The 23,511-nt window shown below is 35.6% G+C and overlaps 1 protein-coding gene across 2 annotated transcripts in view; it reads right to left on the bottom strand.

Moving 5' to 3' along the window:
- Positions 1-6,069: 6,069 nt before the first annotated feature.
- Positions 6,070-23,511, bottom strand: part of LOC138692126 (zinc finger protein 728-like) — a 36,856-nt gene continuing 19,414 nt past the window's right edge. The window contains exons 1-5 of one of the 2 annotated variants that reach the window (XM_069815102.1): positions 22,512-22,705; positions 20,474-20,608; positions 18,938-19,075; positions 14,817-14,899; positions 6,073-10,913 (exon numbers count right to left, since the gene is read on the bottom strand). In XM_069815102.1, coding sequence (XP_069671203.1) covers positions 8,594-10,913; positions 14,817-14,899; positions 18,938-19,075; positions 20,474-20,608; positions 22,512-22,622 — 2,787 coding nt within the window. In that variant the 5' untranslated portion in view covers positions 22,623-22,705 and the 3' untranslated portion in view covers positions 6,073-8,593. Of the gene's footprint in view, positions 10,914-14,816; positions 14,900-18,937; positions 19,076-20,473; positions 20,609-22,511; positions 22,706-23,511 lie in introns of those variants that run through there. The other variant, XM_069815101.1, reaches the window with a different exon arrangement.

Here is a 23,511-nt window from a genome sequence, read left to right on the forward strand (position 1 = left end):
TTAAAAAACACTAAATATAGCATTAAACTCACTGGATTTTTAGATGTATATTACATATTTAAAATATTGCGAATTCGGCTATTTCTTTGAAAGTGTTCATATCTGAAGATCTTTATAGACGACTGAAAAACAACACACCAAAAACCTTCAGATATCCGACTGTCAAAAGCACTCTATTGGCGGAACTGTTCAAGGCTGGCCAAAGGCTTAAAGTATTTTCAAGGCGGCCGTGTTCAGAGAGATGATGGAGGTTCAGAATGGCTGTAACTTCATGTTTTACTCCTCTTTGCAATTATAATTTTTTGGATGATTATTGTTCTTTTAATATTGCTTTTTAATACTAATTAAGGTGAAACGAGGATTGAGCAGATTCCGACGATTTTGCAATACAAAATGTTCGAATTATAAAGCGAATTTGATGGAATTTTTTGTGGAGATGCATTTTAAAACTTAAGCATTCTATTGGTAATTGTTACAAGTAAAATAACTGTAGAGATATGTGGCAAATTACCTGTGAAATGAAACGTCCAACGTAATGTGAGTGCAAACGTTCTGTTTTCTAGTCAGTGAAACGATTTTAGTCACATGAAACACACGATACGATGTAATGTGAAGAACGCTGAACTGTTATTAATTCAATACGCACTGAAAAACACTCCGCTGGAGCATATAATACTACAATAAACACATAAATTTCACAACTGAACTTTCTTTCGAAGCCCGCCATTATGATACACAATGACGTCCTTCAACTGCCAACGTAAAAAACAAAAAATCACTACTTCACGACAGCCACACTCAATCGCTTGCGTTTTCGATCAAATTCGTGCATGCACCGCTTTCCGGATCAATAAAGTTGAGGCTCTGATTCACAGTCAAATGACGGAAATTGTTAACATCCAGGCCTTCATATCCCTTCCAGCAGTCCGTCATTATTGTGGTTTGAGCGGCGACATGTTTCCGAATAACACCAAGAAAAGTATCTTTGTCCCTCTTATTATTCGGACAAATCTCCAATCGCACTTCCTTCGTCTCACGATCTATCATGCCCAAAACCCGAGAACCCTCCACAATACGACCACCTGCCTAAAATTTCCTACGTCCAATCTTGCATTCATCAATTTCTACTATATGATTCGGCCCTCCAATTCTAGGTTCGTTCTTCTAACGGCGATCCACATTGTCTGAAAGAAAATAACACTTATAGCAAATAAAAGCCTACAAAAACCTAAACTAACCTAACCTAACGCATCATAAAAGTCTAAACTAACCTAACCTATTTCACTAAACTCTGAAACTAACCTAACCTGTCAATAAAACCTAAACTATCCTAACCCAACATTGCACAGTTTCGTATATGCAAAGCATAACAAAAGCCTAAACTAACCTAACCCAACTTCTCAACAAAATCCTAAACTAACCCAACCTAACCTGCCACAGATTTGCCTACACAAAGCATAAAAAAGCTAAAACTATCTAACACATAACAAAAACCTAAAATAACCTAACTTAATCTAAACCCTAAACAAACCTAACCTAACCAAAACCGTAAACTAACTTACCCTAACCAAATTTCTAACCTAACCTAACATAAACAAACCTAACTAAAACCCTAAACTAACCTAACCAAAACCCTAAACTAACCTAACCTAACGAAAACCCTAAACTAACCTAACCTAACCAAAATCGCAACCTAACCTAATCTAAAGAAAACCCTAACCTAACCTCACCTAACCTATCCTAAACCCTAAACTAACCTAACCCAACCAAAATCCTAAACTAACCTAACCTAACCAAATTTCTAACCTAACCTAACATAAACCTAACTAAAACCCTAAACTAACCTAACCAAAATCCTAAACTAACCTAACCTAACCAAAACCCTAAACTAACCTAACCTAACCAAAATCGTAACCTAATCTAAACTAACCTAACCTAAAGAAAACCCTAACATAACCTCACCTAACCTATCCTAACCAAAACCCTAAACTAACCTAACCTAACCAAAATCCTAAACTAACCTAACCTAACCTAATCAAAACCCTAAACTAACCTAACCTAACCTAAAACCCTAAACTAAACTAACCTAACCTAACCAAAACCCTAAACTAACCAAACCTAACCAAAATTCTAACCCAACCTAATCTAACCTAACCTAACCAAAATCCAAAACTAACCTAACCTAACCTAAACCCTAAACTAACCTAACCTGTCACAGATAATTATGCTTCGTATCATAAAAGTCTAAACTAATCTAACCTGTCACTAAAATCCTAAACTAACCTAACCTGTCACTAAAATCCTAAACTAACCTACCTGTCACTAAATCCTAAACTAACCTAATACGTAACGCATCATAAAAACCTAAGATAACGTAACCTGTCACTAAAATCCTACACTAACCTTATCTAACCTAACCTAACCAAAACCCTAAACTAACCTAACCTAACCAAAACCCTAAACTAACCTAACCTGTCACAGATAATTATGCAACGCATTATAAAAGTCTAAACTAACCTAATATGTCACTTAAATCCTAAACTAACCTAACCTGTCACTAAAATCCTAAACTAACCTAACCCATCACTAAAATCCTAAACTAACCTAACCTGTCACTAAAATCCTAAACTAACCTAACCTATCACAAATCCTAAACTAACCTAACCTGTCACAAATAATTACGTAACGCACCATAAAAACCTAAGCTAACCTAACCTGTCAATAAAATCCTACACTAACCTTATCTATCCTAATATTATTTCAATGTACCGAAGTACATATGATATTTCCATGCAGATATTCTGCGTCATCATACGATACGTTCCATTACTCTTTCATCGTTATCTATCCTAAGCTAACCTGTCAGTAAAATCCTAAACTAACCTAACCTGTCAGTAAAATCCTAAATTAACCCAATCTGCCATAACAGTTCATTTTCTTACCTCTACACACTTCCCTCAAGTATGAAAACCAATCCGTGATCGTTGACTCCGCTACATCTGGTACATTAGTCTCATCGCACTCCCTTATTGTTTGGGAGTACGAAAACTCCCCACAAAGTCGACACTCCATATTTGCGGGAAGCAGACCTTTCTCCCGGCACCACTGTTGCGCTTCATTTTCACTATTAATAATGCTCAGCTTTCTAATATTAATACGATCACCTACTGCAGCCATTTCCACAACTACGAATTCCCGCTCGAACATTAGAAACTAGCGCGAAACATTCGTTATGTTATATCGATAGCTATGAATTTATACATTTTAAATACCCGCGTAACCATCCCGCTGCAATATTGCAAACTAGCGCGGAACGTTCGTAATGCCTCGTAAGTTATGTTGGTATGACATGTAAGATGGCTGGAAGTGCAGGAAGAGAATACGCTCAATCCTCGTTCAAACCTAATTAACTGTCCCGAATTTTCCTGGACATTCCAGGATTTTGACCATTGCGTCGAACGTCCCGACAGAATTTGCACATGCATCAAATTGTCCTGATGTCAGGGCATATTAAACATGACAGCTGATTTTCGTTCTATCATATTGTTGGATTTAGTCTGGATTGGAAGATTTTTCCTTACAGTCTCATACAGACGTGCTTGAAATATGTGACGAAATGGAGAAACGACTCTGGTTCTAGTACGCATGTAACTCTAGTTGATGTGTCAATGCAATGATCATACCAAGATCATATCTAAAGTTTAGGCAGGTATTATCATAGTCTACAGAATACTTTATGAGCCATATATGTATGCTTTGTGCTCATCTTATGTACTTTTACTTTAGCTTGGCGCCATTCAGTATTACGTCCACTGCGTTCCCATTGGAGGAGAGAGAAAACCGTTTCCTTGGGGGGGGGGGCAAAGCAAAATTAAAGAATTCCCATAGAACGAGGTTATGGGGGACATCGTTTACCTCCATAGATTAACTCCGTATGTAGATGAAATTATTGGGGACCAGCAGTGCGGTTGTACGCGGAATAGATCGACTATTGATCAGATTTTTTGTATTCGACAGATATTGGAGAAAAATGGGAGTATAAGTGTATAGTACAAGAATTATTCATAGATTTCAGAAATGCATTTGGGTCGGTTAAGAGAGAAGTTTGATATAATATTCTTATTGAATTTGGTGTTCCGAAGAAACTAATTTAATTAAAGAGTGTCTCAGTGAAACTTACAGCAGAATCTGTATAGGCCAGTTTGTATCTGATGCTTTTCTAATTGAGTGCGGGCTAAAGCAAGGAGATGCACTAACTCCTTTACTTTTTAACTTTGCTCTAGAATATGCCATTAGGAAAGTTCAGGATACTGGGCAGTTTATATCAGCTTCTTGACTATGCGGATGACGTGAATATGCTGGGAGAAAATACACAAACGATCAGGGAAAACAGGAAGAATGTACTTAAAGCAAGTAAAGCGATAGTGTAGAAGTAAATCCCGAAAAGACAAAATACAGGATTATGTTTCCTGACCAGAATATTGTACGAAACGGGAACATAAAAATTGGAGATTTATCCTTCCAACATCTTGGAGCAACAGTAACAGATGTATATATGACACAGAGGAGGAAATGCAACGCAGAATAAATATGGGAAATGCCTGATAATATTCGGTTGAGAAGCTTTTGTCATCCAGTCAGGTTTCAAAAAATCTCAAAGTTACAATTTATAGAACAGTTATATTACAGGTTGTTTATCTATGGTTGTGAAACTTGACTCTCACTTTGAGAGAGGGACATAGGTTAAGGGTATTTGAGAATGAGGTGGTTAGAAAAATATTAGGGGCTAAGAGGGATGAATTTACATGAGAATGAAGAAAGTTACACAACGCAGAACTGCATGCATTATATTCTTCACCGGACATAATCAGGAACATTAAATCCAGACGTTTGAGAAGGGCATGGCATGTAGCACGTACGGACGAATCCGGATATGCATACAGAGTGTTAGTTGTGAAACCGGAGGGAAAGAGACCTTTGGGGAGGCCGACAGGTAGATGGGAGGATAATATTAAAATGGATTTGAGGGAAGCGGGGTATGATGATAGATTTGGTTAATCTTGCACAGCATAGGGATCAAAGCCTGGCTTATGTGAGAAGGGGCAATGAACCTGCGGGTTCCTCAAAAGCCATTTGTAAGTAAGTCATTACATCAATATAATGGATTCCTAGTTTCTAACAAGTTTAACATATCAAGAACTTATATTGCTATTCAATTTGTCTTGTGATTTTTGTAATTTTTTATATTTCTATTTTTCTACTGATAGGTGGAAATAATTAGTTCAATAAAATTGTTAGTAAGGTTTGGGTCCCTAATTTTTACTTACGAAAGTTGGCAAGCCTACCGATAGAAGATCGATGACGCGATACGTATACGACATCATCTGCGATGACAGTACCATAAAATATCAATTTAATCGGGTGCTACCGCTGCTTTCTTTTCTCCAACCTTGCACTACACTTTCTTCCATACATACCTTGCTCTACTTCTCTCTTTTCCATGTACTTATTTTATTCTAAAGATTACTTTATATTAAATAGGATATCTAAATTATGTTTAAATATGCCGGGATTCGATTCCAGAAACTTTTGTTTAATGAACCAATATCACAGCCATTATTCTACGAATTCGATCGTGAACAAACCCTTAAAAATTATGTTTACGCACAATAAATTAACATCAAATACTTCCAAATGTATTAACAAATGACTTTGTTATTATCGGTATATAGTAGAACTGAATTCATTAGTTTGCTATTATCTTTATTACAGTTTATCCTAAATTGATCACTAATTAGTGTGCTTTCTAAAAATTTATAATATATCTTGTGTATATACCTATAATGTTTTCACGTGTTAATTAATTAGATTTCCCTTTTTGACTAGTTAATTAACACGAGAAAGCAATATATGTGCTACATATTACTAATGTACAATATTACAAAATCTAAGAAGTGAATTCTATTTCGTTTAAGTTCATAATACATTGAGACATGGATGAACTTTAATAAAGAGGCAATTTATAGCAGAAATCTAAGTAGTGACTAACTTTTATTTTACCACACGTCAAGTAAAGAGTGAAGCGATGCTTGGAGAGCGTTTTGATAGCATTTCTAATTGAAAACATCTGTACTGCAGTAGCTGACAAGCTGAAAATTTTCAAGTGTGTTCGTAAATAAAAAGGTGAATTTGGATAAATGACAGATGAATTGTGTGTGTATAACGTGTTTATTGATTATTGCAACAAATTGAAAATCATCAACTACATTCTTTTTATCCATACCTAGTATGTAAAAGAATTTATTGAAACACTAAGTAACAATTCTATGAGAAAAACAATGGAAATATAACCTAATACAAAATTTGGTAGGAACCGTGAAGATTTACTCTTAATGTTTTAATGCCTAAAATTGTATTTTACGTAAACATTTTTTCTTCCAAATGTATGGCAAGAAAAAGTGACGTAATGAACTTTTCAATATATTTCAGACAGAAGACTAAACCATATCTGAGAACAAATTGCTTAGTATACAGGTATACACACGACAACTAATATTATATAATACTATAAATAAAAATACTCAATTACTCACAGCAAACATAAATCCTGTTGGGTATGTTACTCTTCCCCAAACAGCAACAGCAATGATGCGGTACGTAGAATAATCCTCATTGTATTTGTGTACTAAACATCCAATTGTACATAAAAAATTTGCACATTATATTAAACCTGATCCATGTGTAAACAGTTAGTCTTCGGAGCTTATCTTTACACATGAAAAACATTCCAAAATTATCACAGCTGAAAGGCATTTACTCCGTTCCTCTTTCTCTCCACATAGATCAATATTGTTAATGTAGTTTATCGCCTGATATCTTCTTCTGCCATCAACTCATCTCGATTCACGATTCCTTCCAGTATATCCATCACTAGGCAGTTTGTTCTCAGCCTACCAATTCCTTTACCACTTCAATTTCAGTATCATTCTTTCTTCACTCACCCTTTCCAACACAGCTTATTTCTTATTCTGTGTGTCCATTTAACACGATCCATTTTCCTCCATACATGTTTTTAACGCTTGTATTCCCTTTCTTCACTTCGTAGTAATCTCCATGTTTCTGCTCCAAAAATCCCACACTCCATCCAAAGCACTTCATTAGTCACTTACCTACTTCTCTTTCTAGAGATTCACAAAAGATGCTCCTTTTTCTACTAAAAGCTTCCTTCATCATTCCTTATCTCAATTTCATTTCCTAGCAACAGCTGATGTTACTGCTTATAGTATACCCCAAGTATTTGAAGACGACCACTATTTCTATTTCCTAATTTGGAATTCCTCTGACAATGGTCTTCATCTTGTTTGAATTTATGCTTATCCCATACTACTGTTCACAGTTGTCATTGAGATCCAGTAGAATATAGCTTATTATCGTCTCCTCTGCTGCTAACAAGGCCATTTCATCAACAAATCTTATGTTCTTTACTCTTCTACCTCCCGCAGTAAATCCTCCCATGTTCCGAAAACTTTTCTTCACATACAGGTTAACCCACTACAAAATCTAACACACAGAATTATTTAAGAATTGAATTCTGGTAGTAAACTGGTCAGACACACGTAGCAAAATTCTACAAGTGATGCGATTGAATTTGTCAGTTAGTTAGACACAATGGATGATGAAGAAACATTCTTGCTACAAAATATAGGAGAAAATAGATTTATGATGACAAGAGAGTGAAGTAACGTTCAAGTTTCCCGCAAGTTTCTCGTTAATTACGAATGCTCACCTTTCATTATATATATTTAAACAATATTTTAGTTCTCGTTCTAGTTGTCGTTCACGGTTAATTGTGAACCAAGCCCAACAGTTTAACTTACAGGACAGAGACAAGCACATTCCATAAACACAGCATTACCAAGTCATTTCGTCGGTAAATTTCAAACCATGTTTAAAATAGTCTTCCTAACGAAACACGTTTCAGAGATAAGACTTCAAAGGCTTCTCACTTAAAGGTGTTCTTTGCTTCTTAGGCTACCTGAGCGAAGAAACATTTACTACAAAAATCCTATTAAAAAGGTTATTACCAACAGACTTGAGCACATGATTACTTAAACTACAATTATTACCGAAACACAATTGACGTCACTCAAAACGAAGATATATTTGAAAGTTCTCTCGCCTGTACGCTGCCGTTCATGGTTTCTTAGGATAATCTAATCTGAAAAACACTAAACACCAATTTAATATTTGAAAGATTTCTCGCCTGTGTACTGGGGAACATGGTTTCTTAGTTTAGTCGAATGTGAGAAACACATACCACAAACTTAACATTTGAAAGGTTTATCGTCAGTGTGTAATCGTAACTGCATTTTCATGTAAGAATAGCGCGAGAAACACTTACCAGAAATATCACATTTGAAAGACTTCTCTCCCAAGTGAAGACGTTCATGACTTCTTGGAATATTCGACTGCGAAAAACACTTACCACACACATCACTTGTGAAACGTTTCTTGCCTGTGTGCAAGCGGTCATGCACTTTCAAGGTATCGGAGCTCGAGAAGCACTTACCACAAAACTTCATATATGAAAGGTTTATCGCCTTGTGTGTAGTCGTAAATGCGCTTTCAAGTTACCGGAGTGCGAGAAACACTTACCACAAACATCACATTTGAAAGGTTTATCGCCTGTGTGTAGTCGTAAATGCACATTCAAGTTATCGGAGCGCGAGAAACACTTACCACAAACATCACATTTGAAAGGTTTCTGGCCTGTGTGCCGGAGATCATGGTCTCTTAGGTTAGACGAATCTGAGAAACACTTACCACAAACTTGACATTTGAAAGGTTTCTCGCCTGTGTGCCGGCGTAGATGTCTCTTTAAGTTGCCAGAATTTGAGAAACTCCTACTGCAAACATCACATTTGAAAGACATCTCTCCCTTGTGAAGACGTTCATGGGTTTTTAAAAAATTCGACTGGGAAAAACACTTACCACACACATCGCAACTGAAAGGTTTTTCGCCTGTGTGTACGCGCCTATGCACTTTCAAGTTACCCGACTGCGGGAAACACTTACCGCATACATCACATGTGAAAGGTTTATTACCTGTGTGTAGTCTTAAATGCTTCTTCAAATAACCGGAGCGCGAGAAACATTTACCACAATCATCACATTTGAAGGGTTTCTCGCCTGTGTGTAGCCGTAAATGTTCTTTCAACTTACCGGAGAGCGAGAAACACTTACCACAAACATCGCATTTGAAAGGCTTATCGCCTGTGTGTAGTCGTAAATGCAATTTCAAGTTACCGGAGCGCCAGAAACACTTACCACAAACATCACATATAAAAGCTTTGTCGCCTGCGTGTTTTCGTAAATGCACTTTCAACGTACCGGAGTGCGAGAAACATTTACCACAAACATCACATTTGAAAGGTTTCTCGCCTGTGTGCCGGCGTAGATGTCGCTTTAAGTTACTAGACATTGAGAAACCCCTACCACAAACATCACATTTGAAAGACTTCTCCCCATTGTGAAGACGTTCATGGGTTTTTAGAAAATTCGATTGCGAAAAACACTTACCACAAACATCGCATCTGAAAGGTTTTTCGCCTGTGTGCACGCGCGCATGTACTTTCAAGTTACCGGAATGCGAGAAGCACTTACCACATACATCACATTTGAAGGGTTTATCGCCGGTGTGTAGCCGTAAATGTTGTTTCAACTTATCGCAGCGCGAGAAACACTTACCACAAACATCACATTTGAAAGGCTTATCGGCTGTGTGTAGTCGTAAATGCACTCTCAAGTTACCGGAGCGCGAGAAACACTTACCACAAACATCACATTTGAAAGGTTTATCGCCTGTATGTAGTCGTAAATGCTCTTGCAAGTTATCGGAGTGCGAGAAACACTTACCACAAACATCACATAAGAATGTCTTCTCTCGGAAGTGAAGACGTTCATGGACTTTTAGGGTATTCGATTGCGAAAAACACTTACCACAAACATCACATTTGAAGGACTTCCCTCCCATGTGAAGACGTTCATGCCTTTTTAGATTATCCGATTGCGAAAAACACTTACCACACACATCGCATCTGAAAGGTTTTTCGCCTGTGTGCACGCGCGCATGCAATTTCAACTTGTCTGACTGCGAGAAGCTCTTACCACATATATCACATGTGAAAGTTTTATCGTTTATGTGTAGTTGTAAATGGACCTTCAAGTGACTGAAGCGCGAGAAACACTTACCACAAACATCACATTTGAAAGGTTTATCGCCTGTGTGTAGTCGTAAATGCTCTTGCAAGTTACCGGAGCGCGAGAAACACTTACCACAAACATCACATTTGAAAGGTTTTTCGCCTGTGTGTAGTCGTAAATGCACTTTCAAGTTAGAGGAGCACGATAAACACTTACCACAAACATTACATTTGAAAGGTTTTTCGCCAGTGTGCACGCGCGCATGCACTTTCAAGTTACCGGAATGCGAGAAGCACTTACCACATACATCACATTTGAAAGGTTTATCGCCATTGTGTAGTCGTAAATGCACTTTCAAGTTTTCGGAGAGCGAGAAGTACTTACCACATACATCACATGTGAAAGGTTTATTGCCTATGTGTAGTCGTAAATGGTCCTTCAAGTGATCGAAGCGCGAGAAACACTTACCACAAACATCGCATTTGAAAGGTTTCTTGCCAACGTCTGTGGATAAATGCTCGTTCAACTTTTCCGCAGTCGAGAAACGTTTTTTAGGCGATTCTAATTCCAATTGCTTCTCAACTTCACGAGTCCGCACAGGTTTCGCGGTGGAATCTGAATTCTTGCGAATATCAGACACAGTGTCGTTCTCTTCAAGAGAAAGACTGTCCAATTCTGATGATCCAGTCCTCTCATACGTTGCTGCAATCCTGAAGTAAATATACTATTAGTCTACAAAATAGTCGCAACAAATGTACATTCAACTATTCAATATTAAAAAAAAAAAACAACCTATTTCATGACAAGGGCATTACGATTAGAGATACAACCTTGTAATTAATTTATGGATAACACAGGAAGTATCAATATATCTCAACTATGTGGATTTCACCCGTACAATAAATTTAATAAGGGTTAGTCAACTATTGTCAGATTTTTTTTAATAAAACTCTCTGTTCAAATTCTCCTGTGTTTGTGAGAGCTAAATTATGCGATTATTTCGAAATTAGGCATTGCAAATGCCCAATAACTTTTTGTAACTCTTATTATTATTGAGATATATTAAATCTTTATAGTTTTCAATTTTATCAATTTAAAATTAGGAAAATTTCCAGTGGAACATTACTGGTTCCATTTCGTAGCAAGCGTCATCATGACGAATTTTGAATTGGTATTAACTCCAACTTGCCATTTCTTGTTTTGCGAAAGTTAAACTAGTAACAATGCTTACAGAGCTCTGCAACAATGTAATTTACAATTGTAGAAAATTATAAGCATACTAAATAATTATTTTTCCCCTTAAATGATAAGTATTCTGGTACTCAAAGGTATAAAAGCATTCATTGACTCAAGTGAGAGAAATATCTGAAATGTCTGTAGCAAATTTAAGACTTGAATACTCTTCTATTGAATGCATTATGTCTGACGAGTAGCTTTCACCTCTACGCGGATGTTGATATTTCCAGTTATTTATCAGAAATAAACGGAATGTGAACTGTCCAAGATGTTATGTTGGTTCTCTACGGTACAGAGCGAAGGGTAACAGCAGATCTCTTCTTAGGCCCGTAACACACTTGAAGATTTTTCGCTAGCGAGAAATATGTAGCGAGAAAGAGGCGAAAAGCCTTGCTCCACACACTTGGCGAGTTCTCGCCATCACAGATCACACCTCGCTATGATCATCTATGCACTGCCTTCATGCAGAAAGCATTTATCTGACTATAGTAATGACTCTTTGAGGGAAATATTATAGGTATGTATATGATCGTACTTAAATATATAACCTATAAGTATATTGTCGTACTTTACAAATTACTTACGAACGCTTTGTTGAATCCGAGTATTCAGATGATGAGGAAATGGAGTTACATGAACATATTTTGTTAATGAAAAGAAGTAGGCCTAAAATTAAAGCCAGAAATATCTGAAAATCACATTGTATCTTACGAAAATAAGGGCGAGTTTTGAACACTGGTAAACTGGTTTCGATTTGAATGATGATACGTTTAGGCATTATTTCAGGTTCAATGAATCACAGTTGTTTTTGCCATTCTTGATATTATAGAGAATTCTTTGTTATATTCTCATTAAAATTACGTAAACTCTTAAGACATATAGATACATTATTCCAAATGTTTAAATAATACTATTAAATCTCATCAAAATAAAATATAACCCCATTTATTTTCAGATAATCTGATATTTGTCTCCAGATTTCTTCTTTAAGTTTCGTGTTTTTATAATTTTCATCCCGTGCATCATATAAATAGGCATACGGGTGATATCGCACAAATTCGATAAGTTTCTGACTGCAATTATCAGTCATTTTTCCTCATTTTCAAATAAAAACAATACAATTCATCGCCATCTGTGATACCTTTTTCTACATTCAATCGTCATAAAGAGTATAAATGTCAAACATCCATGATAAATGTGTCAAGAAAATTCGCTGAGGTACCGATTCCAGCGAGGAACTCGGGCGTGGTTTTTCCCTCGAACGAGAATCTCTTCCAGTGTGTGGACGTCCATTTGAATCCAAGTTATCAATTTTTTAATTTTCTCGAAACACATTTCTCGCTGTCGAAAATTCTGCAAGTGTGTTACGGGCCTAAAGCTGCAATATGACGGAGAACATTGTAGCTAAAAACCTAGCCCTCACTGGACGGGAAAAAGAAGCTAACATACACAAGCGTTCACAATAGCGGAAGAAAACGAATAATTTTCGTCTCATTTGTGGGTCATGCTGATTTCAATGACATTCTATAATACAAGAAAAAAAATATGTTGTTCAGCTGTCATCACCAGCAACGTGGTATGTCTTGTTCAAAGGGAGACAACAGTTGCAAACCAAAGATAATACACGACTGTAACAAAACCAAAGCAGGGGTGGATACTATAGACAAGATGGCTAGAGTACAATACTTGTGAGGTGGTCAGTACGTCTGTTGTGCAACATAGACGTCAACAAACTGTAAACTACAGAACGGAAAATGAAACAAAACATCACAGACGCCTATTCCTGCATCAACTTGGTGACGTGCCATTTCGTCTCTTCATCACCCAGAGATCTACGATTGTAGCATTGAGAAAGCCAGAGCGTGTTTGCATGGAAGCACTGGGTATACACACTCCATAGAATGAACGCTGCATTAGCCAATGTATCAGCTGGAAATGGAAGGAAAAGTGGACACTGCCACATGCGCCCAAGGATGCTGGGCAGGAGACTGACCTGAAGCTTCAAATGATATGCGAGATTAAGACACATGGGTTGTATGCGGAGGCTATGAGAAAGGCGGAAAATAGCAAAGACTGGAGCACAGCAGGCGTTCAAACCTTACCGTCCTCTGATATCCCTCTGCTACCTGCAATCTTGTGTTAGACGTCATAGGAAAGTACAGATTTAATGGAGTGCGTCACTCGACCTCATGCTAAAGAGTAAAGAGCATTGAAGGCATCATAACAATTTCCTCAATTACTTCAATTTTTACTGCATATTTTAAATAATCAAATATAAATTATTTGAGAAGCAATATCAATGTTCGGCAGTATGTATAGCTGTAACCAGTTTTTTCATCCACAAAACTTATCAAACTTCGATTGACAGACAATAATTTATTTATGTTCAGTTTTATGGACTGCAACTGCTAACGTAATATTGCCTGACATAGAGAATGTTATATCCAAAAATAATCCTTAAATATGGAGCGTCTGCAGCAGATCCTTCAAGTGAGAAAAATGGAATGTTATGGAAGTGAAAGAAAGATGACCTTAACTACAACACAATAAATAAATGAATAAATAAATTAGTAAATAAATAAATAAGTAACTAAATAAATAAGTAAATAAATAAATAAGTCAATAAGTAAGTAAATAAAGAAGTAAGTAATAAGTAAATAAATAAATAGATAAATAAATAAGGAACCAAGTAAATAAATGAGTAAATAACTGAGTAAATGAGTACATAAATAATTAAATAAGTTAATAAATAAAGAAGTAATTAATAAGTAAGTAAATAAATAAATAATTACATAATTAAAGGGGGAAATAAGTAAATAAGTAAGTAGATAGATAAGTGAGTAAATATGTACGCAAATAAATCAGTAAATAAATATATATATATATATAAATAAATCAATAAGTAAATGGATAAATAAATAAATAATTAAATAAAACAGGCAAATTAATATTACAAATTTACTTTGCAACCGTGATTAACGATTTGCAGAAGAATGCTTGGAATGGACTCAAAGTAGTACCATAGTACATAATTTTCTAGGGAAATATAAAAACTTCAATTATAAACAAACTGTAGATATTAAGTTGGAGGGCTTCAATACCCGGGGCTGGACTATTAGTGTAAAAGTGCACTTCCTGCATGTCCATCTACATTGCATTCCTGAAAATCTACACATTTTTACTCAAGAACATGAAGAAAGGTTTTAACCGTACATTATGGCAACCAGATACCAAGGGAAGTGCAGTGTGAATGTGATGACTGATTATTGCTGGATGATTAAGGCAGGCAGTTCTTCTGAAGCTGCTTCTGGTCAGTCAAGCTAACAGACAATTCAAACACAGTGAACTCAACGTGAAGACTTGCACGCCACACTCACCTTTCCGTCAAAACCTCGTTGTCCTCTGCCGTTACTTCCACTCTTGGCTCCTCATTCACTGCGTCCGAGTCACTATGCAGTTCCTAGATATACAAAGCAAATAAAAAAATAAGATAGCACAATTTACATTAAGAAAAGGGCATCGAATTTAGATGCCACACAACTGCTTTTAAATTGTATTAGGTCTAATAGAATTTTAGCAAATAGAGGACAATTCTTGGGGCAGAATTTTCGTGGGGCAATTCTTTTCCTTGTAGAGCTGCGGTTTTGAACCTTTTTCAAAATCTGGCACAGAAAAAATGTAATTTAAAATCCTGTAGCGCAGTCATGCAATCTAAAGCTGTTCCCCCAGAAAGGAGGGGAATTTTGACAGTTTAAGAAGTTAACGAGTACCATAAAATGCAAATAAATGAGAGAAATGTATATGCATTAATAAATAAAATAAAATATTTTAAATTTTATATGACTTATTTTTAGTCAACATACGGAGGAATGATAATATTCTGAATGGTGGAAAGGCGCAAAAGATGTTGAGAACAAAAACAAAATACATTTTATTGACATATTAAACTAACACAACTTTTTTATTTATTTATTTTTTTTATGATAGAAATGCAAAATGTAATGAGAGAAAATTATTTCAATGCAATATCAGTGTCAAACATACAGTATTAAGAATGTTTTCTTAATTTTATATTTAGAAGATACGAAAAGAAACAATATTATTACATGTTTTGATGGGATATATAATGCAGGAAATATTTCATTTTATAAAAACAAGTGAAATACGATAGATTTTAAGGTTGGCACTTCACTAATCTGTCCATTCTCGATGCGAATCTGTCATTCTCTTCTCTGTTGCTTGCACACCCACACTTTGTTCACTGAATGTTGACTTGTGCCATATTTGAGATTCTGTCGCATACCAATGGATCACATGAATACGCACAGCCACGCTGGTGGAAAATGACTGTTATAGAGTAACTGTTTGACCACTTACAATAGAAGAAATTTTCCATGAACGATTATTCAATAATGTCTAGTTTCGAATTTGGTGGATTTTGTAAGTGGTTTACAACAATTTAACAACTGCAATGGTTATCCAGCATCTCAGTAAAGTGAAGGTGACAATGCCAGCGAAATGTGCCTACGGTTAGCGCCGAAAGTTAACCAGCATTTTCTTTCAATGGGTTAAGGGGTAATACCCGAAAAAACTTCAAACAGGTATCTTGACCCAACCTGTATCAGGACACAGATTTGCTAGTCTCACAGTCAGACATGGTAATTGCAACTCCACACTTTTGAATGTAATTGGTACAATCCCCATTTTTCTGATAATGTCTAATACCAAGCCATTGTATGACTTCAAATTTTTACATTACCAGGTATATAATGATTCGGTTAAGTTCGCTTTCTATAGTACATCTATGCTCTATACATTTTCTTCCAGCTTTAATCCATAAATTCTGCCAGGCAAAATCATTAAGTATCCAATTATACTAAAGCTCCAGTATAGAAAGATTCCTTTTCTACGACAATATTGATTATTATATCGTAGAGAAAAAGTTGGATAGAAAATTCGTTGAAGAATTTTGTGAACTTCATACCTTTCCCGAGAATTTTAACTAAGTTGTAGTCAAGTCATAAGAAGTAAAGGAAATTCAAATACATTGTTTATTTCTGTTATGCCCCGCTAATTTAAAGGATAAATTACGGTGGTCAAACATAGCTACTGACATGCACTTCATAGTAAGTTTTACGAACAGTATCATGTATGCAAAACTCCTTCACAAACTGTACGCGTTGCATATACGATGCAAACATGTGGGCTCGCATTCTCGAGCAGAACGTGGAGTCAGCATTTCCGCTACGACGCGTGCGAGATTAAATAGTTCCATAGTCATCTCTTGCTCTGGAACACATATGTAAGACCGGCTGATGACAGAGAATTCATGATTTTCTGTATGCTAAACCCAGCGTTTGCGTTGAAAGACTGGCGTATACGAAATACACCTCATTTCAGTAGTACTCATCCTTTTCTCACGCGGCCGGGATAGCGTCATGACGCGACCGAACTCATAAACACCAAAGGCTCAGTCGGGCCCTTCCTCTTTCGTGTGTTTACTTCGAACACATCAGTCAGTTTTTGTGACCGCAAGACAGAAGACGGTGTGAAGCATGTAAGTCAACCAATCGAAGCCGGGACCATGGCGTCCGCCATCGTCAACACTACTTTCGTCTTGTGTACTGTAAGTTATAATATTTCATCATATACCAATTGTTACTAGTGTCGAGAGAGATTTATTAAATGTTACTAATGTCAGAGTAATATACCACATAGAATATAATAAGGAAATATCAGTGCTTGCAATTCAGTGAATCGTGTTTATTTCAAAGTAATATTTTGATCGCATTTATTTAAGACATAATGGATTATTCCGAGGTTTTTGAATGGTACTACCTCACGAGATATTTCGACGGACAATATTATTTTCAGTATTCGGGAATCATAGCCGAATGGCACCTGAGTCAACAAACGCCTTTGTAGATGAAATCTTTATATGACCTTACATTGTGTAACGAAGTTTGCTCGACTAATTGCACTTTACGTAACCGAGCTGACGCACTGAAGTTTCCATATTATTTCACTGTTTAATCAATTGCATTCAAATATAATCAATGATTTATTTTCCATTTTGTTTTCATTTAAACTCATGTAACTGAGTAGGTATACCAAGTAGGTATATCCCAGATTCTCTTTTATTGCTTAAGTAAAGTAAAGTAAAGTAAAGTGAAGTAAAGTAAAGTAAAGTAACAAGAAGCATGCATAACTTACTAGACCTGTTAAACATTCTGCAACTTTTCATAATTTAGCTGAATAGCTAAATGTATAACTCATGTATATAAGAAAGTTTACAATATATTATAGTATAACCAGTGAAGTGACTTATTTGATTTAATTAAGTTGATATTCTTCGAGCCTGATCCAACCTGTGATCCTGTTCTTGAATACGCAGTACCTAATTAAGATAATAGCTCGACCATTACCATCCTGCAATCTCCTGACGTACACTAAAATTAACTGGTGTCAGAATTTAATTATAACCTAACTGTGACCGACAGCATCGGCCATAACAAAGTTGTGCACAACAGCAATGTTGAGCCAGAAGAGCTCAAACACAACAATTTCTAATGATTTTAAAATTGGCAAAATGAAGTTTCAAAATTTACGTTTCGCTATCTGTACTAAAATTAACTCCAGTTCACTTACAGATTAAGGGTAAATAAAATATACAACAGTTTCATGTATGCTGTATCTGCATGTATATATCACAACATTTTGCAAAATTTAGAACCTATTCTGCAATCCACTCAAAATCAACTATATGATTTATCGTAAACTTGCAAAATATCTTCTGTGTATGCGTAAGATAATATTCTACAAGGGATACATTGCAACTATGTAAAAAATTAAAAATGAAAGATGAAAAAGTGAAATCACGAGATAATGTATGTACATACATGTAAAACAAAATCTTTTACTTGGAAACGGTAAAATGTATTAAGAATTTTAGACAACGACACAGAGTACACAAAAAGAAGTAGTGTCCTCAAATACCATAGATTATGCAACAAGAAATTACGTTTTCATATCTAAAACAAACCGAGATACTACTTCAGAATTAGTTCTCTGCAATATGACATATCTCGTAACACTAAATAGTGATAAGTGTTTTTCTGTCTCTATCATAAAGTAAATTTTTTTTTATTTTATTGGGCTTTTTTTACGACGCTGTATCAACATCTCAGGTTATTTAGCGTCTGAATGATATGAAGATGATAATGCCGGTGAAATGAGTCCGGGGTCCAGCACCGAAAGTTATCCAGCATTTGCTCGTATTGGGTTGAGGGAAAACCCCGGAAAAAACCTCAATCAGATAATTGTCCCGACCGGGATTCAAACCCGGGCCACCTGGTTTCGCAGCCAGACGCGCTGACCGTTACTCCACAGGTGTGGACATCATAAAGTAAAAGGCATTCCAAACATTGTTGTAAAGAGGTAGTGGATCTGACAATCAAAACACAAGAAGAACACAGTGCATTCCTTGTGCCGCACTCACCTCAGGTTCACGTTTCAGCACAGGGAACGAAATTGCCACTGGATATTTCTCACATTTTACCTCTGATACGAGATCATGGCTCTGGTTGACATATTCCTCCTTTATACCAGTCACATGATGATCCAAGAAATTCCGTTCCTACAGTACAAAGAGATATATTAAATGAGCAATTATTACAGTATTAGAAGAGACTTCTAACGTTGCAAGCTGCTGTATATATATCTGCATGCATCACCTTGACATTATGAGGAATGGGGCCAGAATTCATAACCAAATGCAAATTATTTATGCAGAAATATTATTTACACGTTATGAAGGTCTGTAATAATACGAAAAGCAAATCGTGCATATTACGGCCATTCCTACATATAATATATTATTGTGCATGTATTGTAGCATATTTTCAACACTGTTTTGTGTTAAAGCCATAAATTGAGTTACTTTGAAAAAAGAAACAAATAAATAAGATAAAATAATAAGAAATTGCAAACGATATAAGAGACAGTTTAATACGTAATTTTATTGATGCTTATTATGTAAAAAAACATCTGAAGGAAAAATATATTCATACTTTTTTTCACTCTGTTGGAGAATTTCGAAATATTTCTGATTCAATGAATCTTACTGACGGAGATGAAAAAAGCATTCCCTTGAATTTCAAAGCTACTTTCAGTATAATTTCATCATTTTTCATGTACGCATTCAGTACTCGGGTTTTCCTTTCCTATGAAAATAATGCTTATATCTTAAACAACAAAAATGCTTAGAAAATTCCTCGCCTTTGCCGAGTTTAGTATCTAGTTGGAATCCACCCATAATCAGTTTAAGTAAATTCAAAACCTCTATTTCTATTTCTAATAATTTCAAGATTTGTCAACTGAAATTGTTAACTTTACGTTTCCATACCTATATTTAAGTTGAATGTACTTCATTGACAGAACAAATATTACTAAAAAATAATACTTTGATGTATGCTGTACCTATCCCTATGTAGCAGATCATTTTGCAAAATTTAAAGCACCTTCTGGAATTCACCCAAATATGCCCAGCAATGTATTGTAAAGTTACAAAGCATGTTTTCTATACTGGCAGCATAATTTGCTACAAAAGAAATATCCCACAGACGTAAATACCTAAAAGAAAAATGAAGACAGGTGACAATATATCTGCATACATCTACAGCGAAATCAATCATCATTTTAAAATGGCAAAGCGACCGAGAATTTTAGACAAAGACATAGAGAAAGCAAAAACAAATTAAGTCAAGTACAACACAGTATCAAAGTAATAGACTGGGAATTTGTAGATATAGCAACCATTACGACTGAGTATAACAAGCAATATCGTTCACGAATTTAAAACAAAAACGAGACAATAATGCAAGCAGACATAAATAATAACAAACAGAAACGAGATTGTTCTGCCACTGCCACACACTAAAAGGCGCTGTTGTAAAGAGGCAGTGTCCATTACAAACAAAACACAAGAAAAACACTGGAAGAAGAACACATAGTTCATTCTTTGTGGTGCACTCACCTCAGGTTCATGTTTCACTACAGGAAAGGAAATTGCCACTGGATCTTCAACTTTTATCTCAGAAATGAGATCATGACTCTGGTTCACGTATTCCTCCTTTGAACCAGTCACATGCTGATCCAAGGAATTCCGTTCCTGCAGTACCAAGAGACATCTTGAGCAATTTATTATATGGTGTTAGCACAGTTTAGTATATACAGTTGCGACGCTCAATACTTGATAAATATGAAGACATAGATAGTTGCTGACCAGGATCGCTACTATCGCCAAAGTACAGACCCTTTCCCGAGCAGACGATGATGGATGTTGGGTTTTCAATTTCAGTGTATGGAGCTCAGTGAAATATTATGTTATAACTTTATTGCGTATCATTGCTAAGTTTTATTTAGTGTACTGTGTCCATAAGTTCCGTTTACTTCTTATTGCATTATTTGCTGCAGAAATAATTACAAAACTGTGTTATTTTAATGTGAACAGAATTTTACATGTTAACATAATCTATTCGCATCAACATTTTAAGTTTACAATGGAAGCTATTTTGAGGTTTAATAAAAAAGAATTTATATTGTTATTTTAATTTAGCACATCTACCTTCCTTAATTGTAGATAGAAAACTTACCATACCACACTTATGAAATTAGTGTACGTACGATTGTGTTACTTCGTCTCTAAGGAAGTAGATAAATTCAATAATTCAATACATACTCGATTGTAGTATTAACATACAGACAAATTGAATGTGCTGCGTATCATACATGACATTATGCTTAATTATAATGTATAATTTCGAATACAGTAATATAAATTATAACCTACAATTTCCATATCACATAACATACACCAACAAATGTAATGGCAGGGCATTGGAGACTTTGTAAATCTAGTAGCTCTAGTAATAGCGCTGTGAGCTTACCGTATATCAATATAGTCAAGTGTCCAAAGGCCAATAAGGCAGAATTCCTAAAGCGGTGGAACTAGCGCTGAGGTAGTTCCTGCGATTTCGGAGGTCAAAATCGTTGAATTTATAAGAATATTTTTGTGGAGGTGCAGGTGATGGTATAAGCAAGGCATAATAAAAGCCTAAACTAACCTAATCTAACTTGTGACAAATCCGTATATGCTAGGAGAATTAAGTGCAAGGGAACTACTTCTGAGCTAGTTTAGGCTACTAACACAGTACATTAATCAGACTTCAGATTGGAGTACCGTAAGAAACGAATAAATAGAACTGAAAGAGAGACAAATTGCATTTAAAAGTTATCACACGTAAGTTTATGCTTAATTATAACATAGGCTATAAATGCAAATAGTGAAAAATTGGCACAGTAAACGTAACCTTCAATTGTAACATATCAAAATATCCGTGCGGTGCAACTCAAAATTATTGAATCGAGCATAAATGAATGTATAAGAATTTCGCAATATTTAATCCAATAAAGTCAGGTATTACACATAAGAACGACGTAATTTTCACACCAAAAATAATATTACACCTTAACTCGCAAGTGAATTATTTCTGAAGTGGCTCATAATCATTGTTTTAAATTTATTCATGCTATTACACTACATTTTAGAGAAAAATATGTTGCTCCTTATGCATTCCAACTAATTTATATGGTTGAAACAAAGAACATAATCCCGAACACCCCTACCCTCATTTTCTATATTTGACTTATTAATAATTGGAAGCGAAAAATTATTTATAGTCTTAGATAAAGGGAATAAAAAGAAAATGAATTCGTAACCTTATGCATAATATCAAATACCTACATTGCGGGAATGTGTAGCTTGGCAACCATCAACAATAAGGTGTAACCTGTAACTTCGTTTTTAAATTTGAAATATAAAGCCAGATAACAGTTCAACATTACACTTCGCTACGACATAACAAATTAAATATATGTGGTCATCAGATTCCTTCTATCCCCATCACACACTCAAAAACACTCCAAGTAATGTTATAAATAGTGTGTCTGTGATATTCAAAATACAAAATAAGCACTAGAAAAACATAACGCATTCCTTGCGCTCCACTCACCTCTGGTTCATTTTTTAACATTGGGAATGAAATTGGCATCGGATCTTTATCAAATTTCACCTCATGTGTGAGAGCATGTCCCTGGTCCAAATATTCTTCGGAGTAATACATCTTGCGTAAGTTTATGTATAACAATTGTTTAATAGTTGCATGTTTCCAATTATCGTAATTATTTTAGACAGTTAGGGCCAGCGTTGCCAACACCAGTTTGCAGAAATACACTAAACGCTTAAAAATCTACGAAATATAGCATTAAACCCAATGGGTTTTAAGATCTATATTACATATTTAAAATAGTGCGAATTCGGCTATTTCATTGGAAGGGTTCATATGTGAAGCATCTTTATAGACGACTGAAAAACGTCACACCAAAAACCTTTAGATTTGCCACTGCCAAAACCACCCTCTTGGCGACACTGGTCACAGCTGACCAAAGCCTTATAAAGTATTTTCAAGGCGGCATTGTTCAGACCGATGATCGAGGTTCAGAATCGCAGTGATTTCATGTTTTACTCCTCTTTGCAATTATTATTTAATGGATAACTATTTTTCTTTTATTATTGCTTTTTAATACTAATTAATAGTAAGAGCTGATAATAGCTCATGGGTAAAACCCCAAGAATCAGTGACTGTTTTTTTCATACGTAGGGATAATAGGCTTACAAACTGTCCCGTATTTTCCTGGACAGTGCAGGATTTTGACCATTGCGTCCAACGTCCCGACATAATTTGCACATGCATCAAAATGTCCTGATTTCATGGCAATTAAGCATGACAGCTGATTTTCGTGCCTATCATATACTTGGATTTAGTCTGGATTGGAAGAAATTTCCGAACAGTCTTATACAGATAGGCTTGCAATATGTGACGAAATGGAGAAATGACTCTGGTTCTAGCACGCATGTAATTCTTGTTCATGAGTCAATGCAATAATCATACCAAGATCATATCTAAATGTAAGGCAGGTTCTATCACAGTCACAGAATAATTTTATGAGTCA

The sequence above is a fragment of the Periplaneta americana genome, chromosome 16 (assembly GCF_040183065.1).
Source record: "Periplaneta americana isolate PAMFEO1 chromosome 16, P.americana_PAMFEO1_priV1, whole genome shotgun sequence".
NCBI classification, from domain to species: domain Eukaryota; kingdom Metazoa; phylum Arthropoda; class Insecta; order Blattodea; family Blattidae; genus Periplaneta; species Periplaneta americana.